Source organism: Siniperca chuatsi, linkage group LG1 (genome assembly GCF_020085105.1).
Source record: "Siniperca chuatsi isolate FFG_IHB_CAS linkage group LG1, ASM2008510v1, whole genome shotgun sequence".
NCBI lineage: Eukaryota > Metazoa > Chordata > Actinopteri > Centrarchiformes > Sinipercidae > Siniperca > Siniperca chuatsi.
This window is the reverse complement of record NC_058042.1, coordinates 31,539,274-31,560,286: the sequence shown is the minus strand read 5'-3', so window position 1 is coordinate 31,560,286 and position 21,013 is coordinate 31,539,274. Positions and strand designations below refer to the sequence as shown.

The following is a 21,013-nucleotide window of genomic DNA, read 5'->3' as shown; positions in this document are numbered from 1 at the left end:
ACTACTAGACAAAAGTGGTTTAAGTGAACCGACTGGCCAAAAGACCAAATGACTAGGCTGTTTTACAGATAACTGTCATAACAATAACTGCCTCTTTCCCACAAAACAGTTGGGTAGTTGTTAGCTCGCACATATATATACACACAAACATCATCAACATGGATCATTTAACAGCTGACAGATGTTTTGATGGAGATTTGCTATTTACGCAATTATATGTTTGAAACACACTTGTTTGAAAGTACTGTAAATGTCATAAATGTCCCCCTTCTGGTAGTGAGAGTGATTACACAAACACTGTCGACGCATGCTTATGATGTAGCTCGCCCCAGGCTCGTGTTCAGAAATAGTTACAAAAATACAGAGAAATTTCCACAGTTCCAAGACAATGATCCATTATTTAGGTAGAGTAAATGTAATAGCTACATCGCCTACTCCAAATATTTTACCAACCTGTCCAAGAGCAGTAACGTGACATCTGTGTCTGCTCTCAGTCCCTTCTCTCAGCGCTGTCCAACAAAAAGCTAAAGCTACGCCAATGGTTATCCGTGTTTGTCCTTAGTTAAGTTGTTGGAATTGGTATCAGGAGAGAAAAATTAAGTTTGATGCATGGCATCTGGCTACAGATGCAGTTGTTTTTGGCTATGCACATTTAATTGTATCTTTCATTTTTGGGAGTGCTATTTTATACAAGGCTTGGCTAGTTTTCCATGCCATGATATGGTTTAAATAAAATATGACTCAGCTTTAAATGAAGTCCTGCTCAGCTGCAGTAAAAAGCATTTCAGGGCTTGAGTTTTGAGACTCAAAATAAGAGCATGCATTTATCCAAGATCCTCTACTTGATCCTTTAGACGAACTATCTTCACTGATAGTGTTTTACCACCAAATTAGCTCTGGTTCTTGAACCGGTTCCATTCAAGATTCTTGGAAATTTGGTGCTATCTAGGGAACCAGCACGCGTTTCCACCAGTTTTGAGCAGAACCATTGTAATCAAGGATGCGTCAACAGAGGGCGTTGCACAATGCACAATGACCTGTAGAATATGACACGCCCACTTTGGTTTTCAAGGAAAACCTGCTATTTTTTATTTTATTTTTTTTTGGTTCCAGCTGGGTCCAACTTTTTGGGTTCTGAACCAGTTTATTTTTGGTCGAAATGCTCCGAACGGTTCAAAATTCGGTGCATGAACTGGAACGGAGAAGGTTCCATGTTGGTGGAAAAGGCCTACAAAAGAATCCAGCAAGATTGGTTCCTGCAGTACCAGCAGTTGCTCATTTCTCTTATCCAATTTGAAGTAGTCACTGCTTCAATGTTCAATGCGGCTGCAAGTACTACTATAGCAAAAACAACCTATCAAAGTGTCTGTTGCCTCCTACGGAAGTGTCAAAACAGATGAGGTTTCCTGCTCCCCTCCCACTCGCCTTCTTTGTATGCAGAACTTGCCATGATCAGATTGCAAGCATATCTGAATGTAGAGCACGTTATACCTGGTGTAAATTAAGTCTTCATCACAATGTAATTTTGAACTTTTGAACAGATGCAAGCAATATGAGAGTGAAACATTATCACTAGCAGTGAGTAACAAAGGTAATATTACGTCTAGGTAATATTAAAGAGTGATAAGTTACACATTACCTATTTTGAGCAGTAAGCTAAACAAACATTTAATTTCTGATTTTCTTCTCCCATGTGATTTTTGATTGTCAGGGAACCCACATCTCACCCTGTCCACATCAGTTGAAATACAGTCCAAGACCCTGACGTTTATGTTTAAATACCAGTTATATCAGGCAAGACTTGATAGTTTTGGACTGGCAGGGGGGGAATTTCTCACTTGGTCAGATGTTTATTTGATACCAAGCTAAAAATTGCAGCAGAACATACAATTTTAACCAACATTTCAGGCTTTAGAAGGCAGTGGGTTCACAAAAGGCTATTATACCTGAGGCCTGTGTTCATACAGAAATAATTTGGGTTTGTTAGGGTTGAGCTTGGATTGTCATGGTTGAAGCATAGAGTCCTTGACTTTTAAACTCCAACAAAGCAGTAGAAGGTTTCTTGAAAGTCTTGACTTGAAGTCAGAGTAGGCAGGAGTGGAAAGGTTCATATTCCATTTCACCTTTGAAGTGCATGTGTATTTGAAAGTGTTTTGAGGTTACAGTTAAAAGCGTAAAACACATCTCTTACATGGCACAAGGGTACTGTGAATGTTGAAACTGTTATTAATCCATTTATCAGCTAGAGTGCAGGTGTGAGTTTGGAGTTTGCTTGCATGCTGGTGTGCTAATGGTTGTGTGGTTATGTACGGGTGTGTATATGTGTCATTGGTGCATGTACAAGTGTGTTACCTTGCTGTCCACAATGAGGTTGCGGATGCAGCCAGTGAAGTGTTTGTGCTGAAGCTGAGGGTAGATGTAGGGGATGTCCTCGTTCACACCACCGAGCTGGAGCACATGGCTCATGTTCAAGTGTCTAAAACACAGAGACATGGACGAACACGTGTCCGAATTACTTGAAAATCCAAAGCGACAACGTGGAAGTGTCCACACACTGGAACTAAATACGATTTCATCACACCATTAATGACATTTTTTAACAACTGCTTTAGCTTTTACCCAGCTTATTATATATATTATAATCAAGCCTTAAACATTTATCACAGGAAATCAACATGTCAGCAACAAACAAAAGTTGTTGGTTTATTCTGCTATGTCCTTCTAAGCAATCAATTACAAAATGACTTGATTAACACATTTAGCCAGATTTTGTTTTTGGGCCACTTGGTTGCAGCAGAACAAGCTGTAAACACAACATTGACATATTATCACCTTATAAAGTGTTTGTGACAAATGTGTTATCCAACAGATTTACACATCCAGCAGACATGGAGGAATATTAGCATTAATTTTTTCTGGCCAGCTGATAAACGTAAATTAGAGACAGGCTTGAGCAAAAAATTAAAGTTTCAGGCTGTAAATCCAAAACAATGAGCTAAAAGACACTAAGACACTCCATAGAGCTGAGGGGAACTGCAGAGTTGGGCGATAACTCTGTGGGCTTGTCACTACAAGCAACCCATTACATATTACACTTAGTCATTTGATCCTTTGTTAATATACAAATATTGATTGCAGCTTTAAGGTGAAGATCACAATACCATCAAAAGGTAAAAATAACTCATATTCCAGTCTCATCAAGCCTCAATAAAGAACTTTAAAAGGTGACAAACAAAAACGGTGTAATATACCGTGTATATGAGCCCATGCCCAAAAAGTGTAATACAAGAGTCAAGTTTATTCACTTTCTACTAGCAAAACTGAAGTCTTTTCATCTCATTGTTATTATTTTACAAGTATATGGCATGCATATTTGTCCACAGCCCTTTAATTATTTTCACCCTATTGCACGAGCTTAGCTAATAAATGGAAATACTGTAGGTCTGTGTCGCACTGTGTGACTTGGAGCCAATTAAACTCTAATAATCATGCAGTCATTTTGACAATTGCGACTAAGGCTATGGGTAAATACGTACACTATTCAGATTAGTGAAATAATTTAGAAAGAAAATGAATAGGATTTTATTCTTTTACCACACTTTTTAGACATAACTGCAGCACTATTTAATACAGAGTACTGTTAATAGGAATGGTTCAAATTTGGTTCTATTGGTTTGGTTCTATAAATACAGGTAACATGCAAAATTTATATTAATTCCACAATTGAGCATACATTTAAGCTTTGCACTTTTTTATTTCATGTGTGCAGTTGGAACAATGGAAAATTGAAAATCTATGGCGCCCATTCTGGAAACATGTAAATATGTTGCCCCAATTAAAAGCATATTAAATAACTCTGACACACACTCTTCTATCCACACATAAAGCCGCATCTGTTTTTCAAAAATAGAGGTGTGTATGGTGCGTTCAGGTGTTGGTGTGTACCTGTCATTGTTGGGTGTAACGCCCGTCACTTCACAGGAAGAGTGGTCCTCGGTGGTCAACCAGCTGCCCAGTCCCTCCATTTCCATTACCGCTGCCCCTGAACAGCGATCCAGGGTGAAACGCACTTCCTGAAGCGAACACACAAACAAGATGCTGTATATGCTGAATAGAACTACTGTTACCAGAGAAACCAAATGCTTTAATAAAGTCCCCTATTTCTCTGCATTTTAATGAGTGCACCTCCTGTTGCTGTCAAGTGCTCTTTCACCATCATTAGTATAGTGGGAGCTGCCTCTCTGACTCACATTTCTTTCATTTGTGCATATTACTCTGCTATGTTTCCTGTTAACACACAAAAAACAAATAAGACTTCACATCCTAAACCACCATGTTCCAATAATTGTGCAATTGGTAAGAAGAAGGTGGTTACGTAGAAGCCATTACAACCTATTTCCAAACAGCCAGGGTAATTTATTCCATCCAGTGTTATTAAAGATTCTTCTGTAAATAGTACTGTAAGTAGTACTGTATTAAAGTTTGTGATTAAAAAAAACAAGTAACATTAAAGTTAAAGAAAGGATCAAACACACATGTTCATCACACATACAGTACATTACAGCTCACACTAGGAGGTATCATTTACATGAGTATTATAACAGAATAGGGTCTTTTAAATGACTGCAAATGCTTTTTTTTGGAATTTGGTCCACTGGTAACCTGATATTTTCAAAGAAAAAAAAATGACACCAAAATCATCAGTTACTCTGGTGGAAAATAACACCCTGTATGCGCCAATGTTTTAGCCATTAGTAGCCTACTGTGTTAAAACACATCACCTTTGAATAAATTTGTTTCCACATCTGTGATAAAAGCTTTCGTATGTGTTGTAAGAATACAACCTAGGAAAAATTGTTTGAGTCCAAAGAGCAGAAACTGTAGTTGCCATATTTATGTCAGATCTTTAAAGTTATAAATTAGTGTAGGACATTGACTTAAAACAGTTTTGGAACTACAAACTCAGTCTTCATATTTTTGGGTAATGCTAGTTAGACACGATGAATAAACATATTGGGCAATATGTAAGAACGTTTTTGTACTCTTATACTAAATCCCTATATGCTATAATCCCTAAACGATCCCTTAATTTTTTCTGTGAAGTTTGTAACACATTTAACAAACTCAGTAGGGGTATTAGAGAGCAATGCTGTGACAGAAATAGCGGGAATGGTTTTACATGTTAGATGGTAAAGTAACAATTACTAAAGCAAAGTGGTCTGTGATTTCGATTGAAGGCAGTCAAGGGCACATGGATGACAGCATATTATACAGTAGGCCATGTTTCCCTGGACGGTGACTTGCATAAAGACCCTGAAACAGCTGTCGGAGTGAGAGAATTTTCCTTACAATAGTGAACTGTATAATTTGGCCTGACAACATATGCCAATAAAATCATAGTTGACCTTACTCGTGGGTGTGGGCATATTTTTTACTCTTTACAGTAAAATGACAGAGGCATGTTTGCCATTTCAAGACTTTTATTTTACTGTAAAACCAGCATTGACAGGAGGGAAAATGTGTCGGGAAACAGCAGCTACAGTAATATATACCAGTAGTGCCAGTAGCATCGATTAGGTTGATGATGTCACATAAACAGTGGTTGTTTGCAGGATTAAACATTAACACACACTGTGTACACTAACAACATTATGCAAATAACTTCAGACCACCAGTTTCTATCAAATGCTTCCTTAAGAAGTAAAATGATCCAGTATTTGTTTTGTTCTATTATTTCTTTGTTGTATGTTGTCCCTGTACTGCACAGCATGTCTGGCTAAACTTTGTTGTAGAATGTTAGAAAAACACTGCTCATCCAAGATCATCTGGAAAACTACTTTGGCGTCTCTAGCCTGGCTCTCGCATGGTTAAAATCTTATCCTTCTGGAAGAACACAGTGTGTTTTATAATAACTTTACATCATTATGTTCTGATGTGATATATAGAGTACCTCAGGCTCTGTTCTTGGCCTTCTGCTTTTCTCTTTATATATTACACCTCTTGGCCAAATTATATGCAGTTTTGGAATTAATTTCCACTGCTACACTGATGATACTCAGTACACATGATATGTGCCTGTAAAGGCAGATGATGACGCTCAAATTAGAAATCTAGAGGCCTGTTTATCTGCTGTGAAATTCTGGATGTCACATAATTTCCTGCTCCTAAATTCCAATAAAACTAAGATGCTGGTCATTGGCCCTGCTCGACATAGACACCAGTTTGATCAAACTGACAGCTGTGTGATCTCTCAAAGTTTGACAGCCAAGTATTTTGGTGTTAGGCTTGATCCTCTCTTTTGATCAGCACATAAGAGGTCGCCTTTTTCCACTTAAGCAACATAGCAAAAATGAGGTGTTTTCAGCCCTTGGCTGATGCAGAGATCCTAACTCACACCTTTGTTTCATCTAGATTGGATTACTGTAACATGTAGTTGTGTGGCCTACTTCAAATGGTTCAGAATGCTGCAGCTAGGATCTTAACTAAAACCAGAAAATTTGGACATATTTCCCCTATTTCGGTTTCACTTCATTGGCTCCCTATCCATGTCAGATCAGACTTTAAGGTGCTTCTGATGACTTATAAAATTGTAAATGGGCACGCCCCTTCTTATCTCTCTGATCTCATTAAACCTTATGTCCCATCCCATGCTCTCAGAATATTGCTGAATCGTACAGTTAATCTCCAGACAGCAGTTCTGTCCTTGCTGCTTTTGATGTCACGGCGTCACACTGGCAGCTTATCCAATCAGGTCACACAACCAGGTTTCAGGATGAATGAATAGATTCACATGTGATTTAGAATAATACCATTGTGATGCAGAATAATCCCCGTTGTAATAACAAAAGTCTCAATGCATTATTGTATTCATGCAATTCAGAATAAAGCTATTGTATTACCCAAAGTCTTGGTGCATTCATGTATTCGTTTGGCTGCTCTCATTCTCAATACTGAGCAAATGTACTCTGTGTTTATACACGTGTCAATGTGAAGCTGACCCTAAAGCTGTATTTTTCCTTTCAATCAAAAGAAATTAATGAAAAAAAAAAAAGCATCTGAACACTCAAATTTCTGCAAAAATCTTTTAAATTAGCAAGTTTTTCGGTCAGAGACCTTTTTTCCATTGAGTTTGAGTTTCTATTCAAAGGAAATTTAATGAATAAAAATGATGAACAAAACTGGTATGTTTTTGTCAGAATGATTGTGTGATACTGAGTTGAACAATTTGGCAAAAAACACAAATTGAACACACATTTCAGTGGCAGACTAGTGGCAAGGCAAGGTTCCTAAGGGCATGGCCTTTATTAAAATGGTTAGCCTGCACTTAAGGTAGTTTAAGCAGTGTGTTTTTGAAGGGGGGTTTGGGGAACATTAGGGGTCTTTGAGTAACCAGCTAAATGAAGCAAATTTAAGTGGACTTAAGTGTAATTATTCAGTTTTAGATTTTAAAGAGGCTTTTGATGGTGCTGAATATGAAAAGGCTTTTATTTTGGCAGAGTGCTGTCAAAAATCGGACTCAGTCTGTGCTTTTACTGAAGTGGTCCTCATCTACGTTGGAGTGAGTTTCGGCTTTAAGTAGTCCTAAGCTCAGAGTGAGACTGTGATGCTTGAAGCTTTCAGGCAGGGTTATATCAAAGACTCTAAAAATAGGATCACTGACTGTCTTCTTGATATTTAAGAGGGGGCAATAACTATAAGGCAGTGGTTATGTGTGAGCCCAAGGAGATGAAGAGCTTCAGGCGGTCCTTAGTCAAATGAAGATTAGCTTCATTTTACTCAAATCAAATTCACTTGAAATGATCCTGGGTAGAGAATGTCAAAGGAGGGCTATTGCAATCATTCGTCTCACTATCACCACTATTATCTCCCTTTGCACTGTACAGTGCAGACAGTTCTACAATACTAAATCACCATCTAACATCTTCCCCATTTGGGTCCCTAATAATTGTATCCAACAGGGTCCACATGGGTGAATTTTATTTATTCCATGACATGAAATATTTCTGGAACCTCAGCTGTAAGATTACAATGGAAAGAAATGTCATATGTGAAATGTTGTGACAGGAATCACTAATTGATTGCAGAATGCCCTGATCCATGTGCTGCATGTTCCCTGACCACTGGTTTTCAGATTTAATTCAACATGAAGAATGTATTTTTGGTCTAACTACCCATATCAACTAAGGTTTACAGTGGTGCTTTTATAATTATGCATAAAAAATAGCCAAAACTAGTTCACATACATGGCATGTGTGAATGTGGTAAAAACCAGGACATAAGCATTGCCCAATAATATGAAGTATAATTTCAGACATGTCACCAGCAAGATGTAAAACTGAACCACAGCAGCAACATGTTTCTTGCATCTGATTCACCAAAGCAAAAAAGTGAAACCTTTAGTCAGGTCTGCACAAGGTATTTAATATATGGTGAGGGTAAACACAACCTCACCATCTGCGCATTACTCTTTTTGAGATATGTTAAGATGAGGGGGAAAAATATTGGAATAGTAGCCAAATAACGCATTTTCTTTTCTTGTGGAAAGAAGGTTTAACTCAGAATTACCAAAAGTTATACTCCCCCTTTGTGTTTCCCAGTGTAGAGTGCCATACAAAGCAGGAGTCACATTTTATTCTTACATTCCCCAGGATACCAAAGACACTGCGACATAAACAACATATCCGTTTTTCAAAAAGCAGCAGACAAAATCAGCATCACTAAAGTTGACCAAAGTTGAGTCATCTTTTCTGGGGCTGGAAAGTTCCAGTCAAATCCCGGCTGGATTCAGTTTTCACTATGCATCTTGATGCATCTAGACAGAGATATTTCCCGTTATACATGTAGCTGCTAAACTCAGATTCTTTCATAAGAAGGCTGCTGGAGTTGATGTCAAACTGAGGCCAAAGGTGTAAAAGTAAAGCTGCCGCCTCATCAAGCCAACACAGCTGCAGTTCAGCACTACAAGCATATTGTGTTAGTGGTTTATTGGCTTTTTTGCCTCATCCACAGACACGTTCAGCACTAGTGTCCTCTTTATGGGTGATATTTGTTTGAAAGTGCCATCTTAAAAGGACATAAAAGTATTTAGGTATTTACATAACCGCAGCTGAGCTGAAATGCACCTGAACTCTTCTCAATGACAGCTCATAGATAATCACTAGCAAAACTGAGAACACTTACACCCTTTCATTTCTTTCCTTAAATAAGTAGGTGGCATGTCTTTGGTAATATGAGTGTAAAAAGGATACATGAAGCTGTTCATATCAATGACATATTAAAAATTGCCAGCCATCTTAAATCTGTTCAAAAAGTCAAACATTTCAATGCAGGAAAACATTTCTTGATTTAGTGATGAAACTGTGAAACAGGTTTTTCATCTGCCAGTATAGCTCAGTGTGAATTTACTTCGAGCTTATTTGCTAAATAAATGGTGGCTGGCGTTAAATGGGTGCAGCGTCCCACCTTGCTGTTGCTGCGGACATCCAGCCGATGCCACCGCCTGTCTGCCACGTTCACGTTGCCTGGCAACTGTAGCACGACTGTGCCTGAGCCATGGTTGATTTTCAAGGTGGGGGTCCCATCTATTAGCTCTAGATGGAGAAAGAGAAAGAGAGAGACAGGGAGGATTGGTGAGGGGTGACATTACTTTGAAATCATTAGGTTTTAGGAAGTATTGAGTTTTGAGAGCTGCTACAGTATCAGTAGTTTTGGTTTGAAGCTGTTGACAACAAATATTTAGTGCTGGTATTCAAGTCTCTAAAACAGCCCTGAAACCATCGTAACTGACTGATGCATGCCAAACAATTAAGTAGTGTATAAAGTGTCATATATTAGAGAGTGCACACTGACAGTATGGTACATTACTTGCCAAATGGCTAATAATGTCTCCGTATATTAGCTTTAATGAGGATTATTGCACAGAGCCGTGATGTCGTTTTTTCTTCACATCTCATGGCAGTCAACAAACAGCAGATAAAAGTTATTACATTCTATTTTCTGATTTACTCAAATGGGAAATTAAAAGTTAATGAAGTGTTTAAGACTGCTTTGTGCTCCGCACCATATATAAGGAATTATGGGAACGCATGTCTAGCAACCAGCATTGGCAATCCATCATCGTGCATGCTAAACTTCAAAAGTTCATGCAGACACATAACTGACCACATAACTGACCACTAAGCACTGACTGATGGCTGCAGTGACTTCTTACTTCATGCTACAGTAGCTTGAATTATCAGAATGGAGACATTTCTAAATGTCAATTTCTGGACTTAAAAAACGGGGCCTCCAGTAGTCCTCTAATGGTTTCCACAGAGTGTTCAAATATGCTCCTGGGTCTATTTTTATGAAGTCAAAAGGATAAAACTGGTGTAATTTTATTTTTCTTCCTGTTATTGCCCATGAAAAGTCTGCCACAGTCAGAAGCTGCATTGACTAATGCAGTCCACCATTTTAGCGTACTGAAGCCTTTCCTAACATGAGTATCCTGCAGCTGATCATTACAGTAAGGACTGTTCCACCTGTTCATCAGTCCACACTCTTCTTGTGGCAGTGAGGACAAAAAGTAAACTTATGGCAAAGACTGAGCCAAATAGAGTGATGTATTTACATTCAATTCAGGAAATGTGGGGAAAAAAATACAACTGTGACTGCAGTGAAAAACATGTTGAAATAATGTTATTTTGAAATTATGGCTCATGTCAAGACTGCAGTATGTCTCTGTTGGCTGTATTCAGTTAAAAAAATAATAATAGGCTGTCACAGTTCATGTCCAATAGCTCATTGTTCCTAATTTTCCCCGCTGCCACCCTGAAGCTACACTCCCACACACCCACTGCCTGAATTAGGGATTCCGTTTCCACTAAAGCATTTGTTCTTATGTTTCATTTAGAGGACTCCCATTTGGCATGTTCCAGGTTAACTCCTTGTCTCGCAAACTGAAGTGGTTACAGTATATGCTAGAATTATAATTAGCACAGACAAAACTCCAGAGTGAATTTCGCTAACTTCTGCACTATGACATTTGTCTTCATGCTCGAGTCAGTAGAAGTTGGAAGTCAAAAGAGGCTGACAAGAATCAAACTCCCTTCTGACTGCTCTTCAATCCGCTGTGTCTGACTTCAGCTGAGCTTTCGTCATCCCTGTTGCTGCATCTCTTGCACGTCAGTCTGTCTATCAGCACTCTTTCATCTCCCGTCTCTCTCTTTTACCACCTGCCTTGCTTCACTCTTTCATTAACTTTTTCACCATAACTGACATTTTTACATTGTGCTGCTTTCAAGTAATTCAAAAATGCTTTCTACTGACATTTTGATTTTTACAGTGCCTTTGTAAAACCACTTTTTTTCTATCAGGCTTATGACATGTAGTATTGAGATGTGTTGATTCGTAATGTTTGTGTGCAATAATGTTACCACCACCTTCTCAAATGATTTAATGAATGAGTAATGAATCTTACTGTATCTTCACCTTGACCTACAAGAATTAGGTGTTGTTGAGCACATGAGATACAGCTCTTCTCTAATTGCCTTGTCAAGGCTGAGCTGTGCCTTTGTGATGAGTGCCCCATACTTTATTAGGCACCCTCTCATATAGGTAAAAAAAAAAAATTCAACGCTCTAACAATGTCATTTTCCAAGCCACAGTGAGTCCAAGTTTGTTGTTAGCCTCTCTTTTCCCCTCAACTTTCCTTCAATTACCTGCAAGCTGATTTAGCCCGCTCCAGCTGCAAGATGAGTTGCTACTGCACTTCATGAATGATCCAATTAATTTTAATATATTGGCCGAGGCCACACAATTGACCAAAAAAGAAAGAATAAATTTAATATATCAGTTCAATCCAAAGCCTCCCTCCTTTGTTTAACTTATACATTGTCGTCTATAGGCTCTATCTCACTCTCCCCGCATCTCGGTAACCTCATTCATTCCCCTTTCTCATTTACTGTCCCGACTGGGACCCTTCACCTTTTTTTCTTCTTTATCTCACACGTCAGTCTTTCAATTTCCATTCTTCAGTCTGCCCCCTCCCCACCCTCAAGGGGAATTTCCTTCTTTCTTGAACCCCAATGTATGCTAATGCTATCATGCACAACCCTCCCTTTACACCCGCACTGGGGCAGCCAGATATGTCGGAGCTGGCACCTGACAAGAAAGACCTTTTCACAGATGTGCATACACACATGAATGTGTGTAAATGCATACATGACACACAGACATGTGTATGCTAGATGTAGGTATGTAAATAGCAAATGGCTGCATTTATATAGCAAGCGCTTTACAATTTTGCCTCTCATTTACCGATTCACACACATTCACCATGCTCGAACCAGATCGAACAGCCAATGATCAGTGGACGACCCGCTCTACCTCCTGAGCCACAGCCGCCGATGGCACAGGTATGTGCAGACAAGTGCACATGCACACTCACACAGACAGACACCCAAAACCAGTTAAAAGGTAGATTGACCAACCGATTGTCTGGCACGGCTAGGGAGCCTTCTTGTCAAGATTGACGTGACATTTTCCTCAAGAGATGGAGACAAATTTCAGAGGTCTCAAAGGAGAAACCCAGGGGAGAAGTGAAGCAGCAAGAAGAGAGAGAAACAAGTGAGGGGGAGCGACAAGGCGCTGTAAGAGTCAAAACTAAGGCATGAAGATAAAAAAACAGAGGAGGATGTGGAGTAGAGAAGGGAGTGGAAAAAGTAAGAGGAGAGGAGGAGAAACAAGAGGAAAGATTAGGAGCAAGTGTGATTGAGCACAAAGCTGGGAAGAAGGCCAAGTTTCAAGACGGCAAATGACAGGTAGGATGATGGACAGTGAGGGAAATAAATGAGAAATGTACAATGCAGACAAAACAAAAGGGAGAAACAGAAGGTGATGAGTAGAGAAGAACATAATGGATCAAAGGCAGTACAAATAGAAAGCAGACGGAAGAATCTGAGTTGAAGATATGCTGTGGTCCTCTAACTTCATCAAAGAGAATCAAGTTTTTTCTTTGTTGATTGATTTATTCATTATTTTTAAGCTAAACAGGCTTGCAGCAATTAAAACTGTGTGTTTTTGTTTTTAACAAAGAATGTTATGAACCTGAATTATTCATCAATGATGCGTCTATAATCTAAAATTTTACCAAGTGCTGTCTTCGTATTATCCAGAAACTATAAAAAAGTGGGATCGGAAGCCAGACAGGTCATGTCTGTCAGTTATAATCAAATGAATGGGACACATACAGCAGTTCTGTTAGTACATGACTAAACTAATGTTTAGAGCCTGTGAGACTAAAACCAACAATGACTGTATCCTGCTAACAAGCAGACAAAGTTTGATTTAACTTATAAGCCTCTGTGCCTAGAAGAGCAAGAGGGAGAGAAAAAGAAAAGGAAAGGAGAGATCTGATGCAGGAACAAACATTTGTTTCAGGTTTGACTTCTGAGAGAAAGTTTACTCAGGGCTGCAATCACTACGGATGCACCACTCTGATCTGTTGGTTTGGGAAAAAGAGAGAACTGGTATCATACCAGTACTCATTAGGCACACACCCAGAGTTCCAGTATACTGGACTCTGTATTGGTAGAGAAAAGTCACATTGGTGAATGCCTAGCCAACACAACACATTTCTCATTTCATTTTTGCCATTCCCACATAGGAATACATATATGTACATATAACGGAACTTTGCTGCCTGATGGATACATTTAAAAATAAAATACACATCCTTTGCATTACTATGCATAATTAGGACTTTAGGAATTATTAGGAATTAGGAATTAGAACTTCTTGTGAGGCAAAACTGAAATAACAACGAAGGAATTTAGAGAAATCCAAAGCTGCAGCCTTTCCCTGAACGGGAAAAGCAATTAAGAGGATGGATGGATGGATGGATAGATTTCAGGAACGACTTTCAGTTGTAGAGATTTGTTAAACTGTAAAGTAGAGCTATTAAAAATCTAGCATTAAAAAGTTAAATGGAACTGAACTGAGTGAAAGAGCTACACCAACAGAAATAAAGAAAAGAATGTGAGAGGTTAGCTGGAAATGCTAGCTGGTAGTGCCGCAGGCCAAATAGGAGTATCTTCATATGGGCCGGCATGCCTTTTAAATGCTCTGGGTGTACAAGGGTTAGGACGACATTTTGCTCTTAAAAGGGCTCAAGCACACGGCCAGGCTTCTTTTCAGCTACTCATACGTAATTCATTGCCTCCTAGCCTGAGACAGACAAGAGGGAGAGAGAGAGAGAGACAGAGAATGAGAGAGTTAAAGTGTGTGCTTTGTGTGCAAGGAAGAGCTTGAACTCCCACAGAGTTGGGGGCTTTTAAATATAAAAAATGTCCTCGTCTTTTGACAGCCTGAGGATACACAGGAGTCAAACTGAAAGCATATGGACTGCATAAACAGCATTACAAATCACACTGCTACACACATACACCCACCCATCACCCACACACACACGCAATCAGTCATATGTACACTAATGCCCACAGAAGTCAGCCTGTGTACGAATCAGCAGGTGATGCAGCAAGAGCAGAGCCTCTAGTATAAACGATCTGTCAGCTAGCTAGCCAGCTCCGCAGCCGACGCATATTGGATCTCCACATCCAGCAGCAGTTCCTATTTGAAAGCCATTGCAGTACTAAGCTGGGGGGTACTGCTACAAAACAGCTCTGTGGAAACGTAATGCCAAAGTGAATCTGTGTGTGCGCTTTTGCTTACTGGATCCCTTTTCTTCAAGTTATGGTCTTTATTCATCACTCAGTCCTCCTGTGTAATAGTGGCACCATATGAACAAATATCCAACTATGCAAAGTGTTGAGAACATGTTCAAGGGACAAGGGAGTTAAAAAGCAAACACACTCTCGTCAATCCTTATCTGACCCCTTGCCGGCAAACCTTTTCCATTCTGCAAGGGTGCTGTAATTACACAAATTTAATTTGTCTTGTTAATTTGGCTATTGATTGGACAAGCGCTGGCCTCTGGCTGGTAGTCTTTGCATGCATGTGTGCGTGTGTGTGTGTGTGTGTGTGAGTGTGAGAGGGTAGTCCTATGTGTTTGCTCCTCAGCACCTCAGAGCAGGTCTAAAGCTTCCATCCATGTTTGTTATTGTTATTTATTGTTGATATTGCTGGACACAAATCATTACTGTGACAATTAATCTCACTAATACAACTGAGGTCAAAGTGTGGCGTTGCTGATCAGGCTAGGCAGTCATGATGCTAAGTGAGCCAGTTATACTGTATGTGGTACAAGGAGTACTGATAAAACTGTCTATATCTGACAACCTGCAAAAGTGCAAGACTTGGAGAAATGACGTATTGCCCTTTTCGTACAAATATATATTTAGCTCATTTCAAAATAATTTTTATGAAGAACACATGAAGAGAAAATACAATGGAGATCACTGAAGGAATAGTTCGACATTTTGGTAAATATGCCTATTTGTTACATGAGGTTCGAGTTAGATGTGAAAACTGATTCCACTCTCATGTTTATACCACAAAGATGAAGCTACCGCCAGCAGTCGATTAGCTTAGCTTAGCATAAAGACAGGAAGTAGGGGGAAACAGCTAGCATGAGCCTTTCTAAGGGTAACAAAATACACCTACCAGCACTTCTAAAACTTACTACTGTAATTAACATGTTACATCTCGTTTGTTTAATCCGTACAAAAAGCGAAGTGCAAAACCAACAAACTGTAGTTTTATGGAGAGTTATGTGCTGGACAATATCTTGGTGTTGGCTCGTGTTTTACTGGTTAGGGCCATTTCCATATCATTGATATTATTTAGCCTATATCACATAAAAATCATCTATAATTGAACAAAAGCAGACATTGCTTTTCTTAAGCAGAGCTGATTTGTGTTGCTGTGAATTTAACTGACAGATGTGATTGTATTTCTTCAGACCGCCATACTCTCCACATGTATCTACAGTGTCATAGAAAAAAACCCACATGTCCTACTTGTAACTACCACTAGGAAACATTTGTGATAGTCTTCTTTATATGCAGTCAACAAAAAACATGTATGATAAATCTGACATGACTGGAAGGTGGCATGATCTTTCTTCCACACAATAATTCTGACTGTAATAGAGGTATAAATACCTACTGTAAGTATATTACAGATTAGATCACCACTGGGAAACACCCCAAGAGGTGGTGACAGGTGACAATGTCTTGTAAAAAATGTCAAAATGGAGTGTTTGGGCCATAAATACACCCAGAGGAAGTGATGCATATTACATTTTCCTCAACTAAATCTCACCTCGAAACAAGCTGGACAAGAGTCATATGTTAATAGCAGGGGTCTCTGTTTTGTTCTTCCAGCTCTGCAGCCAGGCTTTTATGGACACATTATAAAAAAAAATCACCTCTGGTTACAGAATGACAACCGTTCAAGTATTTGATTTCACTGGTGTGAGTCTTGTGGTGCATAAGCAGCTTTATACAAACAACTGAATATTCATTAGAAATGTTAAGTGGGTGCCAGCGTTGTTGTTAGCTGTAAATGCCTATTAGCTATTTCAAAGTGCTAGTAGTGATAATGGTTTCCAGCCAAACTAATGATAATGCCCAGGTAAATTAGTATGCAAATACAGTTTGGGTTGGCTGCATATTTGAATTCTATTATGCCATTTTAACAGCAGACTACATATATAGCAATTAAAATAACTGATTTACCAAAAGAGTTCCTGAAAAAAAAATCCTCATAATTATCACAAGTGTTTGCACACACAAGCAGCTCAATTTGACTGGTACACATGTGTGTGTCTGTCATAGGTTGCACTTCATGATCACTTATTTTAAAAGGTTACTCTACAATCATGGAAAAAAAAAAATATCTGTACAGTATTGTTCAATGAAACTAAATATTGTTATGTGAGCTGCTGTTATTTCGTGCTGGAAATTTAGATGAGCTCCATGAATGAAAATGTGTAAAAAGAGCTTAGCTTCGAACAAACTGACCACAAACTGTTAACCAATATGGCTGTCCTGAGCTCAAAATGCCTTTATGGAAATTTAAGGTTTCACAAATTAATAAACAACATTTACATAATGGTGAGGGAACATCCAATGTTCTGATCTTACCTAGAACACAACAGGGTATTATTATGCCATATACACGCACACACCTGCTGTGTGTTATAACCATGTAATCTCTTCTCCCCCAGCAGCCAAAGATTGGATGTAGTACACAGTTACATTCCCAGTGTGTGTTTGGGTGTATGTGAGTGCCTTACACCTTCTCTGGCCTACACAGCAGGGCTGGCTTGGTACAGCTGCCCTGCGGCAGGATAAAGGGCGGATGAGTGGGCGGCTTTGGAAAAGCAAACCAGCATCTCAATACGTAGCTGTCTGTGTGTGTAAATGTGTGTGTGAAGCAGCGCGGAATATGATCAGGCTCAATGGGCAGCATCACTTAACAAGGCTTAATAACAAGGTGAACAATGTCTCGCATATACACAAACACACACACACAATAGTGGTATGGTCAAAATGAAAATTCTGGAGGTATATTAGTTGCCTCTCGTGCGCCATTTGACATTCGTAAATGAAAAAGCAGTTCAGGCTGTAAAACAGTCTCCTTTGCAGCCACCTGACATTTCTTTTTGTCCTCTTCTCTTGCCTCTGATCCTTAAAAATCCATACTGCACCTCTCTTTCTCTCCAGCTCCCTCTGTATCCTGAAACTATTATTGTAATACCCTTTTCAAACTACACTTTCAACTTGAAGTCATGCCACGGTAGCAGTGCGTTTCACCCCACATTATCATTTCCAGCGCAGCTCTTGTATTATATTACATTCATGTCAGGATGAGACCTTCAGCATTCAGTTCATAACGTGTTTGATTTGGGAGTGAATCACCCCATTTTGTTTGATTCCTCTTGTAATTATGCATCAATCAAATACGGCTCTTTGAGCATCAGCGTGAGCAGTGGATGCTTGAAGCTGTGTTCTTAGGTTGAGGTTGAAAAGCATTTCCTGTTCCCTTGTGCCCCTCTAATCCTATTTAATCAAAGTTGTTTTGTTGTTTTAGAGAAGACAAGTTTAGATTCTGGTCAGGGAAACCAACTCTAAGTCACCTTAATGTCCTTAAAATAAACAGTGGTACCCAATCAATGTTGTGCTTTTTCCCTCCTGCTTTTAATCTTTGTTCTTCACGTTATTTGTTCACTGTTACACTGATGTTTCAGCCTTTTTTCTGAAAATCAAATAGGCATGCAAGCTTTATTAGTTCTTTTTATTTAGTTTTAGTTTTGTTAACTTTTGGCCTGTATATCCTCTGCAATTGGATGCAATCTAATCAGTTCCATGATTCACAGGGATAGTGAGGGTGACTGAAAGAGTCATTTAATATTTTTATAGCATTTTCTTTTGTTTTCATATATACCTCAGTTGAACTTCACTCCCTTCTGTCTCTTTCTCTCATATCTGATGCTTTAAAAAATCTGTACTTTGTATGATTAGTGGGAGATACAGTTTGTAGTATAGGTGGGCTACTGCAATTATTGTGCTAATATCCTTTTTTATTAAAAATTAGATATTGGACATTCAGTGTTATTCATATCAGATATGATGGAGGTTCATCCCGGACTGCGGCTGGTGAATATGTTTTTAAATAATATTTGTATGTGCTTTGTGTATTAAGTGTCCAAGCAAAGAAAACCTTTGCTGCAGGTGTGGGTGGATCACACTTAACAGTTTAGAAAAACAATGTAAAACCTGCCTTACCTTGCCTAAAAGAAACCATTAACCATAAAAGAAGTATCATTAGTTGTTCAAAAAGTGGTTGTTATTCAGGAAATTTTATTTCAAGATGGTTCTGAAGGATAATTCTCTTTAGTTAAAACTGAATATTCATTATTAGCTACTGATGTGGACAAAAATGGTTTAAGTCTTATTATTTTAGTTTATATTGTGCTCACATGGAGCATAATCCTAAATGGAAATGTTGTAAATAAATTTAAAAAAAGTTTTGTTGGGTACATATTCCACATACCATATGGCACGGACACGCCAGGCTCCACAACCTCACAACCACAGCGTACTCCCTCACCAGAATTCTAATCACACACCTGATCCTCATCTGCATCGCCTCAGCTCCAGTGCATACACACTCACACCCCACTCACCTCAGTCAGTGTCTGGTCTCGTTTCTACAAGGACAATACTCTCTGCCCTACCAGACAACGCTTCGGACCCCAGCCTTGAACCGTGTGTTTCTCCTCTCCTGAGTTCTTGTCTCCAGCTCCGTGTTCTCCTGACTCCAGTGTGTGTCTCCTACTCAGCTAAGCAAAGGACGGTATCAGTACCCATCATCACCCATTCTACTCACTGCTTGTTTGACTAGTGTACACTAAAACCATCTGTGTCTCCACCTCGGTGTCTCCTGCCATTCTGTCTGTAACACCATACACTGACAGTATGTAAGTGTTCAATAGGAGACAAACACAGTGAATCAGAAAGTATCCAGACCCCTTCACATTTTCCCCATTTTGTTATGTTGCAACCTCATGCTGAAATTATTTAAATACATTTTTCGCTCATCATTCTATACTCAATATGACAATACACTCACCCATTATGACAAAGTGAAAACAGGATTTTAGAGTTTTTTGCAATTTTTTTGAAAATAAAAAACTTCAATATCACATTGACATAAATATTCAGACCCCTTGCTCTGACACTTAAAATTTAGCTCAGGTTTCTCTTGATCATCTTTGAGATGTTTGTACACCACCTGTGGTAGACTCAATTGATTGGACGTGATTTGGAAAGGCACACACCTGTCTATATAAAGGTCTCACAGCTGACAATGCATATCAGAGCAAAAACCAAGCCATGAGGTTATAGGAACTGCTTGCGGAGCTCAGATGCAGGATTGTGTCGCGCCATAGATCTGGGGAAAGCCACAAAACAATATCTGCTTCTGGGCTTCATGGCAGAGTGGCCAGATGGAAGCCTCTCCTCAGTGAAAGACACATGAAAGCCCGCTTGGAGTTTGCAAAAAAGCACCTAAAGGATTCTCAGACTGTCAGAAACAAGATTCTCTGGTCTGATGAAACTAAGACTGAACTGTTTGGCCTCAATTCTAAATGTCATAACTGGAGGAAACCAGGCACGACTCATCACCTGCACAATACCATCCCAACAGTGAAGCATGGGGGTGGCAGCTTCAGTGGCTGTGGGGGTGTCTTTCAGTGGCGGGGACTGGGGGACTGATCAGGGTTGAAGGAAAGCTGAACAGAGCAAAGTACAGAGATATCCTTAATGAAAACCCAAGAAGTCTCGAGGCTGTAATCACTGCCAAAGGTGCTTCAACTAATTACTGAGTTACTGAATACTTACAGCAATGTGACATTTCAGTTTTTTTAATACATTTGTATTGAGTGTAGATGAGGGAAAAAATTAATTTCAACGATTTTAGCATAAGGCTAAGGCAACATAACAAAATGTGAAAAAAAGTGAAAGCCAACACTTTTTGAATGCACTGTAATTTTTGCCTCTGTGCCCCCAGCAGGTCAACCAGCCATGCCCATTGGACTGTTGCAGTGATGTTGCTGTGTTCCCAGATGTCAGCAATTACAGTTATTATGACCAATAGAAATGGTGGCCAAAACTATGAAAATGAGACCCAAGTTGTAATAAACCAGAATGATCCTTTGATGCTATTGCTAATGCTAGTGCTGAACAATAGTCTTCATTGGGCATAGAGGTGGTCAAAATTCAGCATGGAGATTACAGGCACAAGTGATCATGTATCAGCAGCGTCCATCCGCAAATATTGGAAAAGGCCCTCAACAAATAATTTTATCATTACACTGTTTGGTACATTGACAGACTTACATATGTACTTACACATATATACGTTTATGCCGTTATATTACGCTCCAGCACTGTCTAGGCTTGCTGATGGATTTGTTACAAGCAGTAGGTGAACCTTGAAACAAGTTCATTAGAGCTCTAAATATGTACAGCCTGACTCTAATTACACTCTGTGCAGTGACAAATCACAC

The 21,013-nt window shown here is 39.2% G+C and overlaps 1 protein-coding gene across 4 annotated transcripts in view; it reads right to left on the bottom strand.

Moving 5' to 3' along the window:
- si:ch211-186j3.6 (neural-cadherin) overlaps positions 1 to 21,013 on the bottom strand; it is a 310,397-nt gene that overhangs the window by 63,478 nt on the left and 225,906 nt on the right. For all 4 annotated transcript variants that reach the window (XM_044167606.1, XM_044167542.1, XM_044167692.1 and 1 more), the window contains 3 exons: positions 9,463 to 9,590; positions 3,946 to 4,073; positions 2,353 to 2,476 (listed from right to left, as the gene is read on the bottom strand). In XM_044167606.1, the coding sequence (XP_044023541.1) occupies positions 2,353 to 2,476; positions 3,946 to 4,073; positions 9,463 to 9,590 (380 nt within the window). The remainder of the gene's footprint in view (positions 1 to 2,352; positions 2,477 to 3,945; positions 4,074 to 9,462; positions 9,591 to 21,013) is intronic.